This window comes from Cenococcum geophilum, assembly GCF_001692895.1.
Source record: "Cenococcum geophilum 1.58 unplaced genomic scaffold K441scaffold_27, whole genome shotgun sequence".
NCBI lineage: Eukaryota > Fungi > Ascomycota > Dothideomycetes > Gloniales > Gloniaceae > Cenococcum > Cenococcum geophilum.
The window spans coordinates 1,613,066-1,640,646 of NW_027137585.1; the positions used below are offsets into that span (position 1 = coordinate 1,613,066).

At 37.2% G+C, this 27,581-nt stretch overlaps 3 protein-coding genes across 3 annotated transcripts; 1 reads left to right on the forward strand and 2 right to left on the reverse strand.

Moving 5' to 3' along the window:
• Positions 1-8,682: 8,682 nt before the first annotated feature.
• On the reverse strand, positions 8,683-9,380 carry K441DRAFT_661763 (uncharacterized protein). The gene is made up of 3 exons (XM_067648925.1): positions 9,203-9,380; positions 8,830-9,150; positions 8,683-8,772 (listed from the first exon to the last, which is right to left on the reverse strand). Exon 2 carries the CDS (start codon positions 9,138-9,140, stop codon positions 8,973-8,975), a length of 168 nt encoding a protein of 55 aa, XP_067502917.1. The 5' UTR covers positions 9,141-9,150; positions 9,203-9,380; the 3' UTR covers positions 8,683-8,772; positions 8,830-8,972.
• A 1,969-nt stretch (positions 9,381-11,349) lies between these two features.
• On the forward strand, positions 11,350-12,010 carry K441DRAFT_661766 (uncharacterized protein). The gene is made up of 2 exons (XM_067648926.1): positions 11,350-11,457; positions 11,486-12,010. The coding sequence occupies exon 2, from the start codon at positions 11,570-11,572 to the stop codon at positions 11,810-11,812; it is 243 nt and encodes an 80-aa protein (XP_067502918.1). The 5' UTR covers positions 11,350-11,457; positions 11,486-11,569; the 3' UTR covers positions 11,813-12,010.
• Positions 12,011-24,356: 12,346 nt separating this feature from the next.
• On the reverse strand, positions 24,357-24,962 carry K441DRAFT_687859 (Thioesterase/thiol ester dehydrase-isomerase; the record flags this gene model as incomplete). Its single annotated transcript, XM_067652132.1, has 3 exons — positions 24,357-24,693; positions 24,768-24,818; positions 24,892-24,962. The coding sequence occupies 3 exons, from the start codon at positions 24,960-24,962 to the stop codon at positions 24,357-24,359; spliced, it is 459 nt and encodes a 152-aa protein (XP_067502919.1).
• Between the last annotated feature and the right edge of the window lie 2,619 nt (positions 24,963-27,581).

A 27,581-nucleotide genomic window follows, 5' to 3' on the forward strand; every position in this document is an offset into this window, starting at 1 on the left:
TGGTTATAGGTTTCCTAGGTTTATATTTTATATCCTTTTTACTTAATAAGAAGTTTAAATTTTTTAGATTATATTTTCTATTACATATTATTAATTAAGTTAATAAAATAAGAACCGTTACTATTATTAATAACTATAAAAGGTAGCGGCGGCACTTTATAAGTTAAAGGTTTACCTTTTAAAGGTTATAGCAAGCTTATATAAAACATTAAGTATATCTTTATCTTAGTTAATAGTTTAAGCTTTTAAATATACCGACTTAGCTTCTTCTTAATTTAGTATAGGCTTATAAACTTTTAATTAAGTTTCTTTAAGGGCCGTTAAGTCTTTATATTTTATATATTTAGGTAAACTATATTACCTTCTTTAAAGTCCTACACAGGAGCTCGTCCTTTATTTATATGCTATTCCTATACTATTTAAGCGTACGTTAATTCGCTTTATAGTAGTTCCGTTAACTACTTTATTTAATTAGTAAAGTTATATACGTTAATTAACTAAATCCGCTTAATCGTAGGTCCTATTATATTAATTTTAGGTTATAGTTTAAATCTAAAATAAGGGTCTTATCCGTAGATTATATAGAATAGTGTTACGTCTATTAATTAATTAATTATATTATTCGCAGTAAACTTCGCTAACAGCAGCTACTTCTCCCAGTTGTCTTATAGATAGGAGCAGTATATTTATAGGTATTATTCTATAATTACATTTATAATTTTAGTTTAACTATCTATCTCTAGATAAAATATAGTTAAAAGTTATATTTATATACTTAATTATTTATATAAAGCTTACTAAAAGGTTAAAACGAATTAGCTTCCGCAGTTAGATATTATTAAATTAGAAAGTTTATATAGCTTAAAGACATATTTAATAAAATATTTAGCTACTAAGATAGTATTAATTAATACTATAAGAATTATATAATAATAATTCATTGCTTAACGTCCGATTCGGATCCCTATTAGGCCTACACGAACTACTCCTTATATACATATAGGGAGAAAACTCTATTTAAGAAAACCCCATAATCTATCTCCCCGCCTTTTAGGACTCGCCTACGCGGCGCCTGCGAGGCGCCTGCAAGTCACCTATAGTGCTCCTACTACCTTACTTTTTAACCTCCTTAGGAACCACTACTGCCGTAACAAGCCTATAGACGCGCTAGTATCGCAAACTTTACTCTACTACTATAGAGTTATCAGGGGGCAACCGTTGCTCGCCCCCCTACCTTTTATTACTATTTCCTTTATAACCCAGAACTGGTTTAGTATATTTTGGCTAATAAGCCACTAGGTAACCGCCTTAAGGCCTTTTTATATTAAGAGTAGTGTCTTATAGTTCTTTATGCCAGCTATTAAAAGTATTACTTCTTAGTTAGTATATAGGGGGCATAGTAGTATTACGTGTTTTAGTATCTGTCTTAGCCAGCCACATTTATATCTTAGGCTACCTACTAGAATACCCACCTAGTAGAGCTAGTCTTTTAGTCCTATTACTCCTATTCTTAAAAGTATTACCATTATATTTTCTGCCTTTATTAGGCCTTCTTAGAGCCCTAGAGTATTTACCCCCCATAGCGTTAACTATACTACGGCTTAGGTTCTTCTTGCCTTAGTTAACCTCTATACCTTTAACTCCCATACACCTCTCCAGTATTAGTCTAGCCAGTATTATATTACGGTAGTTAGTTTCCTAGCGTTCTTTTATACTTTACTTTAGCTCTTTTCTCTCTTTTACTATTATCCTTACTAGCCTCTTACACGTCTCCCTTCCTCCTCTATATAGGCCTGGGCCCTAAAGCAGCACTATTCTTCTTTTACTTTCTTTACCTATTTCTCTAATATATCTTCCCTACTTTAGGGTTATTAGTTTATTCTCCTATAAGGCGCCCTAGGGTCCCTCCATAGTTTATTTAGGCGTATCTTAATATACTTTATAACATTAGAGTTACGTTCCTTTTACGCCCTTTATATTACAGCGGCTTTAATATATAGTTATAAAGGGGGAATATTAGCTTCCTTCTCAAGCAGTGCTATAGCCGTTCGCTTATATCCGCCTATTATACTCTAGAGGCAGGCTGTTTAGACCTTTTAAAGTGGTTTAAGGAGCGATTTAAGGGGGCCTTTCTTAAATTCTCTAATGGCCCAAATACTGAACCTATACGTCATAGTTAGCCGGACAACTACTATATATAGTAGGCGTGACCTTTAAAAGCATAGGCCCTATATAGAATTAACAATCCTAGATAATGCAATATACTATACTTAGCCCTTACAGGCCACTTAGGCCGCATATGCGCTCTACTAGAGCTTACTCTCTACCTATACTCCTAATACTCTTAGGCCCTAAACTGGCTAACCCCTAAAGCCTTAAATGCGNATTATATGCTAGAGATCTGTAGATTAGTTACGTTTTCTTATAAAATAGATTAGCTGGTACTTCTCTAGTAAGAATTGGACTCTATATTATCTTGCCTATTCTATATAGGTATTATAAACTTTCTCTAGCGTTCTGCAATTCTCTACGGCTGTTAGCCCATATATAATTAGGTTTATATTATTAACGAAGCCTATCCCCTAGGTCGCCCCTTCTTTAAAGGAGTTAAGTAGGTTGCTTATAAAGAAAAGGAAGAGTATAGGTAAGAGGGGTAATCCTTATAGTATTCCTNTTNCAACTATAATANGGGGGCTTTANTATCCGCTAAAGANTANNNATATTTCTTTTTANCCTATAAACCCTTAAACAAATTATATAATCTATTCTAGGAAGCCTTTTACTCTAAGAATATATAGGAGACGCTTATAGGGTACGTTGTCGTAGGCGCCACTAATATTTAGGCTAAGCATTAATACTATAAAGTCCTTTCGCATCGCCCATACTAATTTAATAGTGGTAGCGAGTAGCGTAAGTACTAATAGTGTTAAGCGGTTCTTTCTTGCCCCTATTTAGCTTTNTNGTAGTAGGGCGTNTTCCTNTNCCNTNTCTNNNATNNNGTCCGCTATTACCCTTTCTAAGATCTTACTAAGGGTATTCTCTAAGGCAATAGGGCGGTAGCTCCCTAGAAATAAGTAGTCTGCTTTACCTTCTTTACGTAGGATAAACATTGCTATAGCTCTTCTAAGTCTCGGGTAGTAGCCTATTACAAAGTATACTCTAGCTACATCCGCAAGCTAAGGTACTATTAGTGGTCCATAGGTCTTTAGGGCTTTATTTAGGATCCTATCTAGTCCTAGTGCTATATTATTTAAAAGGCGGCTAATAGTTCTAGCCATTTCTTCGGTTATTATATTACTGTTAACCCTTAGGCGAGTCACCGGTGCTTCGCCCGTAATATTGCTAAGGTCTACTAAAGCTGGTTAAGGGAAAAATCTTTCTATAAGGATTTTTGCCTTCTTATTATTATCGCTTATAGCCAGTGATTTACCTAGTCTTCGCAGGGGCGGAAGGTATAGATCTTCTACTAAATATCCTACCTTTCTCTTTACTTATTTTGCTATTTTCTAAAGACCTTTATTATAGGGGAGGCTCGGGTTAATAGTATGCTTATTTATAAACCGTCTCCGGCTATTCCTTACTTCTTTTTTTAGGGTATTCTTTAGCTAGTTTCTTATATCTTTATAATATCTCTCGTCTTTAGGATTATAGCTACTTATATATTTTCTTCTTGCTCGTTATTAGCTAGTAATAAAAACCGCGCATTATATGGACTATACGTATCGCGTATAGGGGCCCGCTTTTAAAACCGGGCAGTACTCTTCTAACCCATTTTTAATTACTACCTAGATCCTTTCTAGTCTTTAGTTAATTTCCTTAGGGGTAGCCACTAAGCCTCACTTATTCGGTATCAGGTGAATTTCTTCTAGGTCTTAAAGTTGTTATTTAACTATATTAAGGAAGCTATCTATTTTAAGCTTTCTTATTACATATCTTTTACTATTTAATTATGCCTTAATATCTAGATCTAGCTGTATTTGGATAGGGATATAGTCTAAAGCAAGTGCCCATTCTTTTTTAGGGTTGCACCTTTCAAGTCTCTGGTATAGGCCTTCGTCCATAAATATAAGGTCAATTATGCTTCTGGCGGTGCCTTATTGCCATATAATTACTCCTAGGAGGGTAGCTAGCTTAAGGCCCCAGGTGTCTATAGCTTTTAATAGGCACTCTGCCTATCATTCAGCAGCAATATAGATACCCCCCTACCGCGGGTAGTAGAGGTTCATATCTCCTAATAGGATAGACTCTGTGTCTTCAGTTTCTAGTAAGCTTATTACCAATATAATATTCTCTGTTTATGGGACCCCTTTAACCCTAGGGTTATACACATTAATAATCTAAACCGGTCCCCTATATATCTAGATTATTATAACTGCAATATCTAGGTTAACTGCCTGCTATGACTATAAGGATAGGCTGATAGCCCTGCTAATTATAAAGCACACGCGTATGGCTGCTTTTAGTTCATATAGGAGCTAGAATCCTCGGGGGCAGTATATTAATTGTGTGTAGGCATTGTAATACGGCTCTTGTATAGCAAGGATGTGGTATTTCTTTAGGTCTAAGCTGTCTAGCAAGGGCCTTGCAAGGCGGTGGTTTGTGTTGCCGCAGTTATACTGTAATAAGAATTATATATCGCATTTTTATAAGGCGGTTAACTACTACTATAATATTTATAAATTTATTACTGCTAGGTAGGTCTACTATAAAGTTAATTAAAATATTACGCTATCTTTATATTAGAATTAACAATAATTAAAGTACTCCTTATTTCTTTATGTAAGAAGTCTTTCTATAAATATATATTCTATATACTTAGATATATTTTTGCATATAGTCGTATATTATAGGCTAGTAATATACTTACTAGACTATCTTATACGTCTTTATATAGCCAGGATATTCTACTATAAAAGAGTTATATATAAATTTAAGTATTTTAAATTATAAAGGTTTAGAATTCGGAACTACTATCTTCTATTAATAGTATAATTAATTATTATAAATTTTGTATTTAGTAAGTGTAATATTTTTATACTATCGTTTTCCTATTTAAATCGCTTTTATTATATTTACTATCTATATATTATTCTTACATTTATATTCTATTAACTTATTAATTTATATTTCCCATTTATTAACTTCTAATTTATTATTAAGTTTTATATTTAGAAATATAGAATATAGTTTTTTTAAACGTTTAGGGGGTAGTAGGATCTATAATTAATTTATAATCCGTTTATTTAAAGCGTTTATAGGTAGGTTCTATAATTATTATATTAATATATTAGGCTTCTAATTAAGTTTACCTAGTTAGTATATAATCTTAAAGTTAAATTGTAAGAGGTATTTAGCTTAACGAATTTAGTATTACGTTAGCTATTTTATAGTTATAAAGTACTACAGGTTTTTATAGTCCGTTAGTACGCGTATTAGGAATAGTAATCCTTTAAGTTCTAAACGCTATTATTTAAAGCATCTAATAATTATAAGCAGTTCCTTATTATATATCTTATAGTTTAATTTAATAAGGGCGAGTTTCTAAAAGAGAAAGTCTACTAGACGTAGTTTACCATTCTTATTATATTATAATAATATCCCTCCTAGTATATAATTAGATAAGTCTATTTTAACAATGCATTTAAGGTTAGAATTAAAATAGATAAAAATTAAGGCAGTTGTAAAACGATATTTTAGGTTATTAAAAGCTTATTTATATTTAGTAGTCCATTTATATCTTATATTCTTCCTTATTAAGTTTACTAATAGCTAAATTATTTTTAAGAAGTGGTTAATAAATTAGTAATAGAAATTTACAAATCCTAAAAATCCTTAAATATCTTATATACTACTGTGGTGGGGTAAAATGGGCCACTACTTAGTGCCTTGGCATTTTCCTGTATATATTGAGCCTTCGGCTTCTCTCCTTCTCTACACTACGACCTACCGGGAATACATTCTTTCCTTTCTTCTTACTGACTGCTTTCCTACTGATTGATTACGACTGANGACCGACCGACCGACCGACCGACCGACCGACCGACCGACCGACAGACAGACAGACAGCACTGTGACTTTCCTATCTGAGAGTGGTCGTACCCTCCCACATATTTTATGGCATTCCACGTGGGGACGACGGCAAGCTCTTTGGATTAGAAGTCTGGCATTCTATACACAACTATATACGCGCAGGAATATACCAGCTGTAGAAGAACCGCCAGCTGCAGAAGAACCGCCAGCTAGATAGACGAGACGAAAGTAGAGAACTAGGCAGTATTGGACAGTAAGGGGAACCAGGTAGTCCCTGAACAGAAAGACAGCGGAAAAGACGGACATTAGACTCGACGCACAGGCCAAAGAGTGGCAAAAAGGAGTGGCAAAGGTCTTGGAAAGTTACGTGCAAGGACGTCCAGCGAACAGGCGAGCCAATCGGACGACTTCGACCGGTTAAAATTACCCGATATTTCTATTACCCGCGCACGAGCATGGCTAGAGCTTTATTGAAGATGCAGAGACGATAAGTAGCTAAGGGCTAACGAGATCTAAGGTATCTGGTAGTAGAGGAAGTTAGCGCTGCCCTTTAAGAACAGAGATAATACCGAGTAAGGTCGCAAGCATATGAGATCAGGTCTATCCTTGAGAGCTTCCTATTCTGGCTTAGCTTTATCTTCTTTTAAGTTATCTGGATTGTGTCGGTGGCAGCTTTAGAGGTATTCTGTGAAGAAGCAGGTAGGAGCGTAAGGCTTAGCAGTACCCTACCGCGCGGAGTAACGGTAGGCTAAAACAGACGGACGTATCGAGACCCGGCAGTAGTAGAAGATGGCGATTCTGTGCTCTCCTAGGAAGACCGACCTCCAGGCGTTAAGAAGCAGCTAGAAGGAACCGAAGCCTATACTTCTTTTGCTGAGTATAAACTAACACTAGGGTAGACATCTAGGATACTATTACCTTAGGCAGTAATGAAAGCAGACCAGCCGCAGCATGCACCTGTTAAGGTACCGCTAAGACAGCTATCTGGGACACCCTCTGTTAAGACTACGGCTATGCAAGCGGACCTACCGCAGCGTTTACCTAGGACTGATGACCCTTAGCAGACGAAGGATAAGAGCCGTAAGGATCACCTGTAAGCTCCTAAGGAAGCTCTAGATGCACTATCCTATAACCAGCAGTCGACGGCTTGAGACAAGATCTATGTTATGGTTCAGCCTATGCTAGCCCCAGGAACTGTTGGAACTCCGTACTTTATAGGACAGGACGTGTTATAGTTTATTAAGTAGTATGAGCGACTATGCGTCCGATACCACGTCACGAGCAAGGAGAAGCACTAGGGCCTTCCGGAGTACTGCGATTACTGGATAGGGATGTGGATCCGAAGCCTGCCTGAGTTTGTAATTAGTGACTGGACAGAGCTTGTAAAAAGGCTTAGGACCGAATATTGAGCTGAGGACTACTACCGACGTATGGAGATAAGAGACTTTGTGGAAGCTTACGTTTGAATATCTGCAGAACAACTAGGCGACTTGCGTTACTACGTGTAGGACTTTACTACCATCTTAGCTAAAGCTATGGCGGTGGGCAATTTGTTAGATCCGGAGAGAGGGCGATGGTTTGTATGGGGGCTTCCAACTGACTACCGTAGACACGTAATAGAAAGGATAGGAGCCGTAGTAGACGAGCCTAGTACCTTTGTGTTTGAAAGACTGAAGGAGGCCGTAGAGTTAAGGATAGTGGCTGCAGAGAACGCTGAGCGAATGGCTGTCCTTCCGGAAGAAGATTTTCTAAATATTTAGCTTATACAGGAGCTACGGCAGCAAAGGGATAAGCTCGGCCGTAGGAGAGAAGGAAGGCTTCTGGATTTAGGTGTATACGGAGGAGCCCTAATGCAGCAGCAGTTACCCGCTATAGATTAAGCTGCAGTTTGAGGCCCAGTATAAGGATATAGCCCAGCACTAGGACATGAAGACTGGCAGAACAGTGCCCGAGCTCCCTTTGCTTTGTAAGACTGTCGATATCCGCAAGATTTTACTGCCTTTAGACGACCGCAGCGGGACGCACGGGGTTAGTAGGATGGCACGCGAGGACAAGGCCGATGGACCTGTTTTGGATGCGGAGGAAGTCACCGTTTCACCGAGCACGGATGTTAAGGCTTAAAGGATCTTATTTAGTAAGGACTTGTATATCTGTCTGATTGAGGAAGGCTAGTAGCGGGGACGCGCGATTGACCTGGACTAGTACTTCCGTGGCTCGGCAATGAAGGATGATTGAAAGGCATTAAGAACTGGCTCCGTACGTACTAAGGAGCAGACCTAGACAGACTAAGGAAAGAACAGACGCAGCAGTGGGCCTTCTATGACGGAGCAGGGCTGAAGATCAGTGATGAGAAAAGTATGAACTGGGGGGACTACTATCAAAATTGTATAACCTTTAGAGACGGCAGGACAGCCACTGAGCCGTAGGAGAACAATGTACAACTAGGAGATTATATATAGATTAGGTCACAGCCTATGAATAAGATAGCTGAAGCTAGGGAGAACTACTATCAGAATCGTCCGACCCTTGGAGACGGTCATTGGAGACGGACGCTTGAAGCCATTAATCCGTAGTAGGCTCCGCAGTAGGCTCCGTAATGGGCTCCGCCAAGGGGTAGGATCTTTGACTAGGGGATAGTTAAGTTCTAAGGTGGGGGAGGGGACGCAGGTGACGGCCGTGTAAAAGATGTCTATTTGTCTGCTTATTTACTGTATTTCCTAAAGCTCCTTTCTTGTTTACTTTCTTAGTTATGACGCGTTAGTCGCGACGACCTACTGCAGAGATGTTATTTTAGCTTACCGCCTGTCACCGAGCTAATAGCGATTTTCTATCCCGGGGATGGAAAATCCTGATTGGTCTATTTAGCAATAGAGCCGGCAGAACTCTACACCGCTCCTGGAATTCGACGACAGCTGTATAATGAGAACGGATACCGAAGAGCCTTAATTGATTGCACGGATATAGAGCCGATTGTATGATGTAGAGCTAGATGTAGAGCTGTACGTAGAGCCTTGATCGAACGACTGTACGGAAGCCTTAGTCTCGAATGACCGCACAGAAGCTACGGTTAGTCGAAGGATCGAATTAAGCCAGAGCCTCGATATCAGCATGTTGCCGTCACTGCATCGAATTAGTTGAATGTCGTTAAATTAGAGCCTTCGACCGGGCCGACTTTGTTCCTTATTCGAACGACAGCTGATCGTAGCACGACTGTTACTGCTATCCGAATTTAGTACTGCGCCTGCTGCACGACGAGAACGGACACTGTGATAAGGAAGGGACTTATATAAAGGCAGCAGCATGATATTAGTGACAAAGCACCGCGTACCCAAGCCATCTTTATGCGACTGAAGATAGGACCGAGCCGTGTCTGGCTGAGCTAGTAAAGGACCTTGTTGAGGATTACAAGGGAAACTGGAATTGGATGTATGGGAGCTAGCGCTTTTCCTTAGGTTGTCTTGATGAAGGGCTGTATTGTGGATATAAGGGCAAGGGATATGCGACGGAGGTGGTTATAATAGCCGAGAAGCTGCCACCGGATGGTTTTGGAAGATATTAAGGACGACTTAGATGACGCGCAGAATCAGCAGAATAATGACAAGGAGACTAGAAGTAGAAGGTAATTCCAAGAGGGTTCTGAAGCCGGAAGAAGATCAAGGATACGCGAGCGTACTGCTAGTAGCATGGGCGAAGAAGCAGCCGTAAAAGCCTAGGGATACGCCGAAAGAGTTAAGCAAGGACGGCCTAGAAAGGGAAGAAAGCAGCTATAAGAGATGTCCTAGGAAAGCAACGGGCCTGCGAAAATGGTCTACTGGAAGCTGCCGTTTATGCTTACGAGGAAGGAAGTCTTAAGACAGGTCTCTGGATTGGACGTCTGGTGAATACTGAGAGCCTTAGTTGACTACGGATGCAGACCCCTAATTAAACGACTGTATGGGTGCAGAGCTTTGACCGAACGACTGCACAGCTAGAGTCTTGATTGGTTGTCCGTAGATGTAGAGCCTATAGATGCAGAACCTAGGACGTACGTATAGCAGAAGACGCCCTGAGTTAATCCAGAGCCTCAGTCAAATCCTAATCAGCCGAACGCCGCCTTCGATTGTACGCTGTCATAGTTAAATCGAATCAGTCACCGTTGCTGTTAGATGTCTTCGATCGGCAGCCAAAGATACAGGTACGTAGGCACTAGACCTAATTAGGAAACCAGTACACGGCCGGAAGAACATCGGAAACACGGTCAATTGACGTTTTGGAGCCCCTGCGAGAGCGTCTTCCCTTGGCTGTCCCCCCCCCTATTAATTGATTGCTGCCCGTCTTGACGCCTACGGATTGGTTAACCAGAACGATCTTTCCTGCAGATATAGATATGGAGCTTTATACGGAGTCTTACGCGGAGTCGTATATGGACCCTACGGATATGGAGCATATAGGTGCAGAGCCTTGATTGGACAACAGTACGGCAGCTTGACTGGACGCCTATAGATGCGAAGCCTTGATTGAACGGTAGATGCGGAACCTTGACCGATCGGACGTCTATATGAAAGCTTTGATCAACTGTCTACGGATGTAAAGCCCCAGTCGTATATGTAGTAGAAGACACCTTGAGTTAAGCCAGGGCCTTATTAAGTCTAGATTAGCTGAACGCTGTCTCCGCATTTAAATTAGGACAATTAGAGCCTTCGATTGGGCCGACTTTCTACCTTAACCGAACGACCGAACGATCAGTTGCAGCACGTCGTCACCGACTAATTAGACAGTCTTTGTCCAGCCGTTAAAGCAGGCATAAAGGCACGCACGCAGACACGTACGCAGAGACTAGGCCTGTATAGGAAATTAGTATACAGTTGGTAGATTATCGGAAGCATTGCTAGTCGACGTTCTAGAACTATGGGTGCGAACACGGACGCAGAGTATGCAATGCAGAGCTACCGATGTATAGCCTGATGCGTAGCCTGATGCACAGCCAGATGTAGAACGATGCGGACGTAAAGCCTGATGATGCGGGACCTGATGTAAAGCCACCGACAGAGCCTTGGTTGAGAGCCGCGTACGATGCAGACCGATGCAGAGCTAGATGCAGAGTCCTGATATCAAACGACCAGCCGAACCAACGAGTCGGGCCGTAGTCTCTGCCATTTTGATTGACTGGCCTGCCGTCGCCGCTGCTGCTGCCGCCGCTATTCCGTTCGGCTATTTCGTCCCTACCGTCTCGACCGACTGCTGTCTCTACCGTCCTAGATCTGTACCGCTGCTAGGTCTATTTACTGCTAGATCTGCTAGGTCTGTTATGCCGTTCTATACTGCTATTCCAACCGATCTGTTCTACTGCTGCCGACCAGCTGTTCTACCGCTGCCACTGCTGCTATTGCTATTCCGACTGTTCCGTTTTATTGTTCCGATTGTTCTACTGCTACCGTTCTCACTGACTGCTACCGACTGACTGCTACTGACTGACTGCTACCGACTGACTGCTACCGACTGTCTGCTACCGACTGTCTGCCGCTACCAAGATTTCTGCTACTAAAAGTTCTGCTGCTAGATGTCCTACTACTTACTACACAGACCGAGTTCTTCTACCGACTGTTCTATTACTGACCGCTCTACCACTGACCGTTTTGCTTTGTCTCACTGCGCCAACTGCCTGCTTTTTACCATTATTACTACCGTTACTATTACTACTATTACTGCTGCTACTGCTGCTACTATTGCTACTGCTGCTACTACTATTATCATTTCTGGTTTGCAGCTATTTTGGTTACCGCTAGTAGGAAGGACACTGTAGGATAGTTCTATAGGAGGGCTGAGGATAAGGTTACCTGTGTTCTTTTAGGGATATGCTTTCCTTTTTCTATTCTGCTTTTGCTATTCTTTTATTTGGCTATTCTTCTATAGTATAGAACGTTAGGGGACAACGTTCTTGGTAGGGGAGGTATGTGGTGGGGTAAAATGGGCCACTACTTAGTGCCTTGGCATTTTCCTGTATATATCGAGCCTTCGGCTTCTCTCCTTCTCTACACCACGACCTACCGGGAATACATTCTTTCCTTTCTTCTTACTGACTGCTTTCCTACTGATTGATTACGACTGACGACTGACCGACCGACCGACCGACCGACCGACCGACCGACCGACAGACAGACAGACAGCACTGTGACTTTCCTATCTGAGAGTGGTCGTACCCTCCCACACTACTAGGACTTTCCTAGTTTATAATTATAGCAACTTTTTTAGGGTCTATTTTAATTCTATTGCTGGATATAATTAGGCCTAAGTATATAACTTTAGACGCGTAGAACTTATATTTCTTAATATCGCATTAGAAGCCTATATCTTGTAGGCGTTTAAGGACTATTTAAATATATTTTTAATACTTAGAAAGTAAAGATAAGTAAATTAAAATATTATTAATATACGCGGTAATAAATATATTAAGAAACTTATAAAGCGTATTGTTAATATATTACTAAAATGTGCCTAGACTGTTTTTTATACTAAATAGTATTACTAGGTATTTAAAGAGTCCCTATTATATATAAAAAGCTATATACTTCTTATCTCCTTTACGGACATGAATTTAATTAAAGGTAGTAACTATTACGGCTCGTATAAATGCCTCTAAACCGAAGCTTGTAGAATACTGTATTACGAAGATACTAAGCTAAGGAGCAGAAGAAGGTTGAGAAAAGGATACGTCTATATATACGAGCCAAGTCTCCAAGCGAGCCCCTAACTAGGCTGCATGTAGACGTCGTATAGGGCGGTGCCCCAGCGCCATTACATTACCCCCCTCTTCCAAAAAAGCCTGCCCTTAGGCTTTAGCCCCTCGTAGAGAAGAAAGAGAAAAGAAAAAAAATCTTGCATCTGGCGCTTAATCGTGATGCTAGTTAACATAGGACTTATAGCAGTCCTGCAGCTCCTGCTGCTATGAGGTATATTACTATACCTAGTTGATATAGGGCAGGTAGCCGTCCTGCAGCTCTTGCTGTAGCGAGGGGTCTATTGCTAGGAGCCCTCCGTTAGTCGTTGTTCCTCCTCCCTCCTCCTAAAACTCCGGTACCTCCTAGCTATACTCTCCCCCCTTTTATTATAGCGCGCCCTAAGCTATAAAAAAAGCCCCCCTAGTCCCCCTCTTAGAAAAGTAGGCGTAAAGGTTTAATAAGGGTGGGAGGGTTAGGGAGTTACTTACATACATATCGGCACGAGTTCTTGTTTGTTCGGTAGTAGTACAGTACTAGCAATGGGTCGTTTAGGTAGTAGTATAATGCTAGTAATAGGGTTGTATTCTAGGGAGCAAAGCTCTACCTAGTTATGTTTGGGTCGCAGGCGTATTAGCGCGATAGGTTGTTAGGGTATAGTTCCGCAAGTATATCGGCACGGTGTCTTATTGGTGGTGGTTCACAGGCGTATCGGCGCGGTAACTTATTAGGATTATAGTAGTACGGTGTTAGTAATAGGCCGTATTTTAGGGAGCAAAGCTCTACCTTATATATAGGTGTTACTGTAGGCAGAGCAGCAAAAGTTGGTTAGCTATAGGTAGAGTAGCAAGGGTTAGCTAGCTACTAATAAAGCAGCGAGGGTTAGTTAGCTACAGGTAGAGTAGTAAGGGTCTATTGTAATAGCAGGCATATCGGCGCTATTATTTAGTCGGGTTTGTATTTGAATTACGTTCGGGTATTATTTAAATCGCATTCAGGTCGCAGGCGGATCGTAGGCGTAATAGCACAATTGGTCTGTCGGTTAGACTATAGGCGTAGCAGCATAGTTGTTGTTAGGTCGTAATAGTAGGCATATTGGCGCTATCATTGTCTAGTTAGTTAGCTGTAGGTAAAGCAGCAAGGTATTATCTAGTTAGGTAGTAGTACGGTACCAGCGTTAGGTAGTAATAGTAGGTCAAACATTTAGAGCTTAATCTATTAGTTGGCTAGTAGATTACAGGTATATCGGCACGATTAGTTAGTTAGGTATACATTTAAATTACGTTTGGGTTATATTTAAATCGCATTCAGATTATAGGTGTATTGGCGCAATTGTTTAATTAGTTAGCTATAGGTAGAGCAGCGAGGTATTAGTTCTTATGGCAGTGCGGTACTAGCGTTAGGTAGTAATAGTAGGTTAAGTATAGAGCTTATCTATTAATAGGTTATAGTTCCACAGGCGTATTAGCGCGAAGCTTATTAATTCGGGTAGCAGTATAGTGCCAGCGGCGGGGTCGTATTCTAAGGGGTAAAGCTCTCCCTTATATATAGTTATTACTGTAGGCGGGGCAGTAGAAGTTAGTTATAGACTATAGGCAGAGCAGTAATAGTCTATCGTAGTGCTGTAAATAAGGCAGCAGAAGATAGTTTACCGTAGGTGGAGTAGCGGAGGTTAAATTAGTATTAGCTGCAGGCAGAGCAGCTAGAGTTAATTATAGTGCTGCGAGCAAGGCAGTAAGGTATTGGTTAGCTGCAGGCGAAGTAGTAGGTATTAATAGTAATGCTACAGGCAGAGCAGCAGAAGGTTGATTAGGTTACTATAGGTAGAGTAGTAGGTGGTCTATCGTAATAGCAGTACGGTGTAAGCATTAAGTGGTAATAGTTGGTCAAATATTCGGAGCTTGGTTTATCAGCTAGTCAATAGATTATAGGCGTAATGGTATAATCGTTAGTTAATAGATCGCAGGCGTAATGGCGCGATCGTTGTTATAGTAGTACGCGATAGTAGTTATATCGGTATAATTATCTTATTTATAGATTACGGGCGTATCAGCGCGATTGTTTGGTTGTTAGACTATAGGCGTAGAGGCATAGTCGTTATTAGGTTAGCGTAAAGCATATAGCTATCCTGCTGCTATAAGGGGTATATATCGCTAGGAGCCCTCCGTAGTTGTTATTCCTCTTAGAACTCTAGTACCTCCTTAGCTCTACTACCCCCTCCTTTAATATAGCGCGCCCTAAGCTATAGAAAAAAGAAATATAGCTCGCATACGTATCAGCATAAGCTCTTATCTATTTAGTAGCAGTACGGTACTAGCGTCCGATGGTAGATAGCAGGCGTATTAGTGCTATTATTAGTTAATTAATCGCAGGTATAACGGCATGATTAGTTAATTGGTTTGCATTTAAATTGTGTTTAAATTATATTTAGATCGCAGGCGTAACGGCGCGATTATTATCCAGTTTGTTTAAATTAATTTCGTTATTAAAGCTTACACAGCTTAGTATTAACCTTATTATCGAAGTGTATAAATGCTTAAGGTAAAGCTTATATAACTTAGTATTAACCGTAGTTATTCCTTAGTATACGTAGCTTAGTGTTAGTTAAAAAGGATTACCGTAGGTGGAGAAGAAGACGATTAAATCGGTCAGGGAGGCAGTTGATCGTTAACGAACTCATACGGTCGTTATCAAAGTCGTAGTTCGTGTCGCAGGCATATCGGCACGACGGTCGGTCGGGTTTACATTCAAATCGCGTTTAGGTTGCATTCGAATCGCATTCGGATCATAGGCGTAACGGCATAATCTATCTATCGGTTTCTCGAGGTCTACTGTTAATCGGTAGGTAGTTTAAGACGTTGTCGGTTATTTAAAGGTACGCTATAGAGTTGATAGGCGTATTTAAATACTTAGATTTAATTAAGGATATTGCTGTAAGTAGCAGATATCTAGGATTAATTAAGAACTTATAGGAATGCTATTATAACTTAGTATATTAAATTATTGTTAGAGGTATTAAAAGAGGTATTAAGAGGGTATATGTTAATATTTCAATTCTTATTAGAGGGTTAAAGGTATTAAAGAAAAAGTGCGCTTTAATATTCGAGCATAGTTATATAAGGGTAAGCTGTTATATAGCGTTTAATTTAATAAGATGCTATTAGAGAGTAGATTCGCATATTATCGTTTAAAAAGAACTGCCGTTAAGTAGTAGGTAGTTTAAGGGTAGTTAATAAATGGTATTAAGAGCGTATGTACTAAGGCGTACGTGTTAATATTTTAATTCTTATTAACAATTAGCAAGACATGCTTTTATAATAGTAGGCTGTCTTATTTATAGAAGGTTATATAAAAGGCTATTAAGAGAAACGCGTTAATAGTTTATAAGAAGTCGTAGAGATAAATAGGCTTATCTGTAGAGCTGTTGGAGAGTGCTATAAATTGGAATAATTCTCCTAATCTGTTCTCCTGATCAAGAGTGCCATAAATTATTTAAATTCTCCCCTAGGTTCCTAGTACCCCTATATATAGGATGCAGATGTATTTGGCCGTAAGATTGAGGGACTACCTAGGTCGATAGTAAGGTTCGGGTTAATTACGTACGGTGGTTATTAATAAGAACTTGACGGGTGTTTATAAGGGCGTTTATAAACAAGTTAGAGAGTTGTATCGCAGGCATATCGGCGCGACAGGTTATTGGGTTTGGGGTTTTAGGGTAGTAGTATGGTACCAGTAAGTCCTTCCTAATTAATTTCATCTCTCTTTATACAGCTTAATATTAATTAGGGTGGTTATTATAGCGTAGTCTATGCTAGAGGATATAGGTAGGATTTATTCTAGAGGACTTTGTAGATAATATACACCTACCGCCTAATAGCACGGCGCGGGTTATAAGTTAGCTTATCTTGGCCGTCGGCCCAAACCTAATATATACTAGAGGACTTCGCGGACAATATACACCTACTGCCCAATAGCACGGCTCGGGTTATATCTTGGCTTATCTTAGCTAACACTATAGGATTAGTACTGGGCTTAGTAACAGAATCACTATATTATTCTCCGCAGTACTAGGCTAAGTCTTAACCGAGGTTGTCTCTATAGCTCGTATAACTCTATATTAGTTAAAAAGGTCGGGGGGGTAAGATATTCTTACCTTTTTAGGCAGTTGTCCTTATCTACAGGAGACCTTCTAGCTGCTTAAATACCGGCTCCTAGTATTAATAATAGCGACTTAACGCGTTAATAACGCGCAGCTAGGGGTGTTTAACGCGTGTCCCCTTAAAACACGCGGAATGGGGGTAGGAGATTATCCAGGCCTTCCTAGGCGAGGTAAAGAGGGAGCTCTAAACAAATGAAGTCCCCCCTAGGTGGGTAAGCTTAGTATAATATTACGGCTTGTATAAATGCCTCTAAACCGAAGCTTATAGAATACTGTATTATAAAGATACTAAGCTAAGGAGCAAAAGAAGGTTAAGAAAAAGATACGTCTATATATACGAGCCAAGTCTCTAAGCGAGCCCCTAACTAGGCTGCATGTAGACGTCGCATAGGGCGGTGCCCTAGCGCCGTTATAGTAACTATATTAAGCTTTATAAAATATTATACTTTTACTAGGTAGTTAAGCGTCTCTTAAAGTAGAAAGATTAGATATTAGTTTTAAATTATAATTATATTTAAGGCTTAATAATTAATATAGAATCTTAAGCCTTCTTTTAGCTTTTTAATAAATAGTACTAGTAAAGTAAATAGAGATTAACTAGGGCGAATAAATCCTTTTTCTAGATACTTATTAAGGTATTATCGCATTATAAGTAGTTCTTCTTATAATATACCATATAGCGGACTAAACTTTAGTATTATACCAGGCTTAAGTTCTATCTTAAAATCGTACTTATCTTAGTGTAGGGGTAGTTAGTCTATAAATTATTTTTTAATCTTATTAATTAGATTATAGTACTCTTTAGGTATAAAAGGTTAAGGGTTAATATACTACTTCGGTTCTAGTACTTTCTTAATATCTTCTATTATTATAGTAAAGATTTTATAATCTTATTTTCTTACTAATAAAATAAAAGGTGCGGCTTATATTACGCGAATTTTAAAAGGTTTTAGTATAACGTCTTTACGTTCTTTACCGCAATTAGCAGTTATAGCTTTATTATATTAGTTTAGGGTTTATAGTAAGGGTAATTTATATTTTATTAAATTTAAATAGATATATATATATATTTATAGGGCAAGTAGTATTTTAAGTAATAACTTTAGCAGTAGGTTATACAGAACTTTAGTGTTTTTTTTTAAACTTAACTAATTAAAGGGTTATATTGCTTTAGCTATCTATATCTAAGTATTATCTTATATTACTTTAAGGGGGTTATAAATAAGGGGATATATTTAAGGTGTTTACCTATCTATAACTTTATAAAAGTATAGTACGTTAGTTTACTATATATTAAGGGTTTACTATTAAAGCCTCGCAGACTTTATAGCTAATTAAGTTATTTTAAATTTAGATATTAGGTTTTTATATAGTTCGTATTAATAAAGCCTATACTAGTAGCTCCGCTATCTATTAGAATTTATACTTTTTTCTATTTTCCAAGTATTTAAACTTTGCTAAGTATATTAAGGGAGTCGCGTTATATATTAGTGTAGGAAAAGCCTAAATACTTATACTCTTCTACTTCTTATCCTAAGGCGTAACTTAGCCTTAGGATAATTCGTTTTCTAAGTTAACTAAAGAAGAGATACTTTATAGTAACTAAATATAATTTATAAAATAAGTATAATTTAAGGACTAAGAGGAACTACAGCGGACCTTTTTAAAAGGGTAAGTTTGGCAATTCCTTTAAATATATCCCTTTTTATCATATCTAAAGCATTCTCTATTTACCGCTTATATTCTTTATTTATTAGTTCCTAAGGGTATATAAAATTAAGTAGCGTTAAGGTCTATAGGGTTATATATAGGGCTTTTAAGTCTTAAAGATAGATTGCGCTTTAAGGTATATACTAGTTTTATAAAGTTTTAAATATAAGATATAGTTAGCTTTAGGGAATAAGTCTATTTATTATATTAAAGGTCCTTATTAATTTAATAACATATTATAGCAAATTTAGGTAAGTCCTTTAGTAGTTCTCTACCTACTAACTATATTCTAATTTTATCTAAAATAGCTTAATAGAGAGTAATAACTCTAGCAGCTTTATTCTAATCTAGTTTACTAATAAGGCCTAAAAATTCTAAAAAGAAGCTAGTAAAGTCTCGGTTCCGTTATTATAGGGTTTTAAGTTTAGTAATAGCTATATATTTATAGTTAGTATTATTATATATTTGTTCTAATAGAGAGATAAAGATTTTAAAATTAATAAAGGTACTATTATAAAAGAATAGGTCTATAGTTTATATAGTATTTTTACTTAAATAAGATATTCTATAGCTAATTTTGCTAGTATTAGTAGGGTATTAGTTATAGTTTATTAAAAGTTTAAAACGGAGCTTAGTTATAAAGGGATATAGGTTATTTTAATTTTTATTAAATATTAGAGGGTTAGGGAGCTTTTTAGATTTTATAGTAGGTACTAGGTTCGTTATAGGCATAGGTTAAGCTACTATTATTAGTTTAGGGTTTATATTTAACAAGTTAGGTTTATATATAGTTATTTTAATTTTATTTATAGGTGTTACTATTAGGGTCTCTAATATAAGTACTTTAAGGTTACGGAGTTCTTTATAGATTACTCTTATTAATTACTAATACTAAGCTTCTAATATTACTCGCTATTAGGCTAAGGCATCCATAAAGGACTATTATATTATAGTTAACTATTCCCTAACTAGGGATATAATACTTATAGTTAACGTAAGGGGTTTAAGTTCGTTTACTATTTTAATAGTAGTTATTTTAACGTAACGTAATATAAGGGCGCGAAAAGACTTTAGGGAAGATTTAAAGAAATAATATAAATTCTATCTAAATCTAAGAGTATATAGCTTTCGCTAAGAACAAGACATTATATAAAGAAGAAAAAGGAATAACGTAAGAATCTTATAATTAAATAGTTAGGGGTCTTAGTGGTTAATATATACGCACGTATATATGTACGCGCGTAGTCTTTAATAGACTTTAGTAGAATCTAGTAGAACTTAGTAGAAGTTAATTAAGCTAGTAGAATTCAGCAGAATTTAATTAAGTATCAATTTTACTAAAACGTTTATAACTTATTGGCAGAATTTAATTAAGTTAGCAGAACTTGGCAGAATTTATCTATTAAGTATTTTATTAAGACATTCCTACTATAACTAGGCTAGTCCCGTTACAGGAAGGGTATATCCCCTTATATTATATACTAGGTATTTAAGGTTCTTTAACCTTTTAGAAAAAGACGTCTCTTCTTTAATTAAATTTGTCCCTGCCCTTTTTTGGCTATAAGATAAGTTTTTCCCTTTTCCCTTTTAGACTTTAGTAGTTAGGATATCCTCTTTAGATTCTCCTACGTAGTCTACATTAAATGTATTCCCTCTTACCGCTATAGGTACAGCTTTAGAAAGGTTTTAGAATGCTTTTTATAGCTCTATTACTACTTTACAGTATTTTAATAAGTAAGCCTTTTTAGTATTATTTGCCTGTTTTGTATATAGAACAAAATAGGTTTTGCTTATAGGTCGTATTGTATTTATAAGGTCTATAAGCCAGATCCAATTAGTTATCTATAAAAGATCGTGCTTTTCTACCATCTTTATTATATGTTCCCATTGGTTAAGCTACTAGGTAACCTTTAACTGCTTAAGTCCCTTAAGTAATTCTATATACTATAGTTATACCTTCCTTATTATAAAGATCTTTAAGGGCTTAGTGTCTTCTTTTAACCGAGTTAGCCATTCCTTAACTGTGAGGGAAGGGTTAAGTAGTAGCTTCTTCTAAATTAATACTATCCCTTAACCCGTTAGCGTCCAACGAGAAGTGGTCCATGCGCGAACACCGGTTTCAAAATAACGCGTGCACCTAATTAAAAGCTTCGTATTTCTCAGTACGGGCGTTAAATTCAGCTCGATTGATTGGCTAGCTTTTATCGATAACCGTTGGACGCGAATTAACGGGTTAAGGGATAGACGTAATCTAGATGCGGATCTGTTAGAGATTACCTTCCTATCTTAGGAAATACTTTATATCCTAGTCGTAGTATTATCTACTATTCTTATACGCTTTCTGTTAATTTATTAAGAGCTATATATATAAGGTTACATTCTTATTAAAATCTATAACTTTTAAATAGGGTAGTTCTTATAGTAGACCTTATTAAGGTACTTCCTAGCTAGGTTAATATAGGCCTAAATTTATTTATCTATAAGGGCTTATAGTTGCTAGATTTATTACTTCTAGTCTTCTAGCTTATTAAGGATGATTATAGTTGTTAAACTTAATGTTGGTAGAGTTATTTAACTAATAGGCAAAGGAGGAATTAAGATAAGATTTTGTTGACAGGATTGTCTTTTAACGATTAAGGTAGAATCTTATAGAATCTCGTAGAATCTCGTCCTGTGACAATTAAGGTAGGATTTCTATTAGAGTCTACGTCCTTTAATAATAAGGTATTAGAGTCTAATAATGAGGTAAAATTTCTTCAAATAATTAAGTAATAGCTAAAAAGCTTCTTATATCGGCGGACCGAGCTTATAACTATTAGATAGTTTATATAGAGCTACTCTTTAATAAAATGGGTTGATTAATTGATGATTTTAGTCTTTTCTTAATGCTTGATTGACCTGAGGCCCCTAGGGCTCTATAAAGAGATTTACGATACACGTGCCCCATGTACGTAACTCGTATACGTCCTACGCCACCGAGAATATAGATTATCTGATAGGTAAAGAATACCTATCCTTTTAAGTAATGCTATTTAACTGCCTATAGTTAATATATAGCCTAAGTTTTCCATTTTTCTTTAGTACGAATAGTACTGGATATCCTGCTAATAATTATAATAGTTTAATATATCCCTTTTATAAGTTCTCCTAAACAAACTCTTTAAGTGCTCTTAACTCCTCTTAAGTAAGCTTATAGGTTAAAAAGAACCTTAAACTCATTCCTAGTTCTAACTCTATTTTATAGTCCCACGCTATTATAGAACGAGGGCAGTGGCTATAGAGCGTATGTATTTAAGGAGTCTACAAGACGTTACGCGATTAATCGTAAGGGTCGAGGGCGTAAGGAGGTAATATACCTATACGTAGCTAATATAAGCTATACGTAAGGTGTATATAAGAGCACAGGGCTCTCCTATAGAGGCCTCTGCGGTAGGGTTCCGTAATACTACCCCCCCTCCTATAGAGGCGGAGCTCCGGTGACGCTATAGTTACTATATATATATAGAAGGGACACTTAAGGTATAGAAAAGAAGAAAAGGGGGGTATTACTAAAGGCTTAAAACAACGTTATATAATAGGGCTTGGTATCTAAAAATCCAACTAATTAGATAACTTTAACTACCGGTTAAAGTTCCTAGATATCTTAACGATATTTTAGTTATATAATTACACTTTACCGCAATCTAATGGCAATTTACCCTTATATAGTAATATATAACGGTTTAACTCTATAAGGGCTCCTATAGAGGATTAGGTATAAAATCTCTGCTTAGGCCCGGTTTATATAGGTTTATATAGTAAAAGTTGCTAATTAGATCCTTCGCATTTTCGAAGTCTTCCTATAGTTGCTATTCTGGCTAATTTATATCGAATCCTGTGTATATAGCTCTGTAGTAGAGCCGTCGTCCTCTACCTTTACTAAAGTATTTAGAGTTAATAATTCGTTTAACGGTCCACTCCTTATAGTTCTTATCTTTATTCTTATCTTAGATTAGTACTAGTAGGGGTTTAGGCTATATCTACCCTAATAAGGGGTTGGGCTAATAGAGGTGTAGTAGCCATAGGTGAAATATAGGCTATATTCCGCGGGTGGCTAGGGTAGGTAGGAGTTTTAACTTATATACAGTTCCCCTATTAATAACTTATTTAATTAGATAGGGGCCGAGGTTCTTATAATTAAGTAACTTTATAGGCCTCTGTATAGAGATATTATGTATATTTAGCTATACCTAGTCGCTAATACGCATCTCTAGTAGTGGCGTTCTATAATAGTCGGTAAAATAGGCCTACTTTACTTAAGCCTAAGCCATTTCTCCCTTATAGTAGTTAAGTAGATTTTTTATATAATCTGCATACTAGTCAGCAAGTAGTATCTTAAGGCGTTTTCTATATAGCAGTTTCTTATTAATAGGTTCTAGTAGCTCTATACCAGATTAGGGGTAATAACCCTTATTTACAAAGAACGGGGTAAGTTCTATAGTGGTTAAGATATAGTTATTCGCTATAAGTTTACCTAGTAGGAGGTAATCTACCTAGTTATTTTAACTATAGGTAACTACCTATTATAGGTACGCTTTTATACTAATATTAGCGTTTTCTAGTTACCTAGTAGTTTTATAGTAAAAGAATATTAAGGATAATTATATAGACTTTGCCGTCGTCCTTATTATACTATTTAAACTCCTTCTAGTACTTATTATAGAGTGCCCTATTAGTTAAGCGAATTAAATCGTTAATATCTATAATAATTTATAATCTTTTAAAGATCTTATCTTGCTTCTCTTTATTTATATTTTTTAGTACTTAATTAATAGATATTATAGGCTCTTCTTCCTAAAGCTCTAGGTAGAGGGGTAGGCCTATACCCCCTTAAATAATATATAGAAGGCCCTTACTACATAGGTACGCGTAGAGCCGCACCTAATATTAGCGCTAATTTAGGCTATTACCTTTAAGGGGTTAAATACCTAGATAGTCTTTGTCTATAGCAATATATAAATAAATTAATAATAAGAAATAACTTAGTATAGGAATAGAAACCTTTAATATAACCTATAGTAAGGCGTTAGTCTTCTAAACTTTTAAATAGCTAAACCCTCGCAACTTAATAGCAACGGGTGCTTATAACCTAATAAACTAAATAATATATATTAGAATATAGGCCTTAATATAGGCCTATATAGTATAGTAAGTAGTAAGTAATTGCTACGGAAACAAATCAAAAACGGATCAAGGGAATATGCTTATGTAAGCAGGAAACGCGTGTGTACGCGTGTGGAACCCTATCGCTTACGTTATGCGCTATATATGTACAAACTCAGCGTGGTCAGAGGCTGACCACGTTGAACCTTCTAACCACGCCGAGTTTTTCCGTGACCACGCCGGGCTGCGACCCCTTCGCTTCTTCACAAACCTTTTGATTCAGAATTAGAACTGCGGAGCCGAATCGTCCAATGGTGCTTCTTCTGTGGCCGAATTCCCCCACTGAAGCGGTGAGAAGAGGTGAAAAACAAATGGCTGAAAGTTCATTTCCGAGTAAAAACTTCACCGGAGGTTTTACCGTTCTTCACAAAAGAGTGGCGGACTGCCCTGGCTGCATCGTTATTGATGAGCTCACGATGCTGTGCGAGTGTTGTTTGAAACATTCCACTCATTCACTCATGTCCAGGCCTCCACAGAATATGAATCGTCCACAATACGCCAACTTTGCCATCAATAAGGTAGGTCTGGTGAGAAACCCCCTGATGGCTGTTGAACGGGTTTCATATGTGAGCTTTCTCTGCTATGACCTTTCCCAAACCCTCCTTTAACGGCTCGATTCCCTCAGCCATCGGTTTCCTTGTTTCTCTGTCCACAAACACATATACACACTCCCCTACTGCTTTGACCTGCTCTTTACCTCTCTCAAAGACTCCAATCTCGTATGTAACGCTGCTCTTCCCCAGCTTGTTCACTCTTAGCGCTAAGTCCACGACTGCGGGAAAACCAACAGGCGCAAAGTAGTCGCAGTGGGAGTGGACGACGAGGCCGATTTGAGAGGACGTTGGAGGGTCTAGGGAGCAGTGCGCTATTAGGTATGTGTTCACGATGGAGTCGAAGCTGGAAAAGTTAGCGGATGTACAACAGGATGATGGAAGGATGATGAGATGGGAGGGCAATCGGAGAAACAGTACAGGAAGTAGTATATGCTATTGTTCATATGATCATACATATCATTATCGCTCCTGTAGCGTCGGACCCATTAGCATTGTGAGAGAATAACTGAAGAATGAAAGAAAAATTCCCTAGAAAAATTACCATCTCGTCCTGTATTCAAGGTGGAACTTGTAGTCGCTCCTCTTCCGCTTCTTAAGCTCTTCTTGCGCCATTAGCCCCTCTAGCCAGCAAGCCGTTCAAGAAACAGAAAGGCACCTAAGAGCGAAAGCGCACACTTAGCGAAAGCAACAGACATAACCCTATATGAAGCTAGTGGGGATTCCCTTCACCTCAACCCTAAGCCTCGGTCCGGGCTTCCAGCTCGGCGTGGTCTGTTCTGCCCTATACTGGCACACGACACGTTCCGGATTATTTCTGCCTTATTCCGGAACAAAGTCGTCCTTAAAGAAGAACGAGTCGTGTATCTTTTTTAGCGGCTTGATTCTCCATTAATTGCTTTATTCCGGAATAAGTCTTTTAAAGATTAGGCTAATTATGAGGTAGTATAACCTAGTTAAGGCCTACTAACGCTATATCTATACCGCTAATCGCGAAGCTATTTAAAATAGTTGCGCTATATACTTAATTTTTATTTTACTTTCAGATTTTATTAGTAAATAGTTATTATATAAGGCCTATTATAGTAGCCATAATTGCGCCTACGATGTCTGTATAACGTCGTTAAAAGATCTACTTAATAAGTATATATTTAGTAGTTAAATAATATTTTATAATTAAGTATAAGGCATTTTTAGAGAGCTCTTATAAGTCCCTTATAGTATTAAGTCTGCTTATAAATTACTAGATTATGCTTAGCGTAGGGGCTCTTAACTTACGGACTTTAATTTCTATATAAAAAAATCTTATTAATTGCTCTTTACCTACTACTTTTATATATAACTTAATTAGATCCTTATATAGAAGGAGCACTCGCTATATTTAGCCTAAAAGATCTAACTAATTAAAAAGACACTAGAAAATCCCTCTCTATATTTAAAGGAAACCCCTAAGATATATATATTATAGGGGAGGTATATATAGGTTAACGGTAGTATATAGCCGCGCGTAACCGCTATAAATATGCCTAATAACGGTATATTAAAATAAGAGAGATAGGTAAACACAACATCCTAAAATAGAAAACCCCCTATTAAGAAGATATCTAATAAAATACAAAGCCTATTAGACACGTAGTATCTAAAACTAAGTAGGAGTTAACGTAAGCTATAATAAGTTAATATAGCTTATAGAATAGCTTCGCTAGACTAGCGAACTCTAGGTACCCCTTTAGTAAACCCTTAAATAAAGCTCTATTTTATTGGTAAACTATACTTAGGCCGCCGTTACCGCGCTACTATAGTATAGGGAGCCCGCCCCCTTTAAGGTGACTATAAAATATATAATTATATCATAGCTAAATATAGAAAAGGTAGAGAAGCTTAAAGGGTAGTTAGAGATAGAAGTCTTATAGAGATATATAAGGGGGTCTAAAACGCTGTTATAGTATAAGACCTTAAAAGCGGAGGTATTAGGATTGCCTTTAAAAACTAGTAAGTGAAAGAACAAGATATAAGGGTAGGGGATAGGCTAGAAAAATATATTAACGCGAAGGTGCTTTAAGAAAACTACCTAGTTAAAGTCCTAGCAGTCTCCCTTAGCCTTAGGGTAGAAAAAAAACGCCAGGTAGATAATATAGTAACTATATAAAAAATACTAAGGTAGATTAAACGCCTTATACTAGGACTAGAGATTACTTATATTTAGTAGCTTTAATAAGAAAATATAAACTAAGAAATAATTAAAAGAATAAAAGAGTATAATGGACGTAGAAGACTCGTTAAGGAGATGCTAGACGGATATATAACCCCCTTATTATTAACGTACTTACGCTAAAAATATAGAAACTTTTAATCTAAAAGGGAATTATTATAAACGGCCTTATATATAATATGCTCTATAACTATAGCTTACGCCTAAAAAGATACTTCTACTATTTATAATAGGGATATACCTAATCTATATATAGAGTGTAGACGTACTATAGATACTATATAGGCCCCTATAATACGAGGGAATATATAAGATAAGATAAGATAAGATATATAAAGTATAGTAAAGAGACGAAATTATTAAATATAGTATTTATAAGAATAACTATATATTATAGAAGAATAGGTAATAAATTAGGGAGTTTTAGATGCCTTTTTAGCGTTTCTGTTACGGGATACCCCCATAATACCTTATATACGCCAACCTACTTTTACTAACTTAGTAAATAAAGACTGGTTATAAGACCGCAATCTACTATTTCTGCTAAATTCCACTAAATCTGCTAAATTCCACTATGTTCTACTAGGACCGCTATTTAAATCCTATCCTGCCCCATATATAGTACGGCATTTACTGGTTTAGTAACTAAGTAAATAATATATACTCATTTCTCCTATTTTCTACCTTCCTTCCTTATATAATACCTTAACTCTACTACGTAGTTTATATACGTAACTTAATAATATCTACTTTGTTATATATCATTGCCGCCTATACTTACTCTATAATACCATATTACGTTAAACCTATACTATATACCGCCCTATTTAGTATATAGAATAACCTAAAAGCTCCTATATCTATAACTAACCTATATACTATATTTACCAAATAAATAAAGAGCCTAAAATAAGCCTTTACGGAAACGCTTATATATTAAAAGGCTTAACATTATAAGATAATTAAGTCTTTAAAAAAGGAAATTAAAGAGATTCATTAAACCCCACTATCTGCTATACCGT

Coding starts and splice junctions, on each gene's coding strand:
- K441DRAFT_661763 (XM_067648925.1), bottom strand. CDS start 9,140: ATGCTGATATCGAGGCTCTGGCTTAATTCGATCCTTCGACTAACCGTA.
- K441DRAFT_661766 (XM_067648926.1), top strand. CDS start 11,570: ATGTCCTACTACTTACTACACAGACCGAGTTCTTCTACCGACTGTTCT.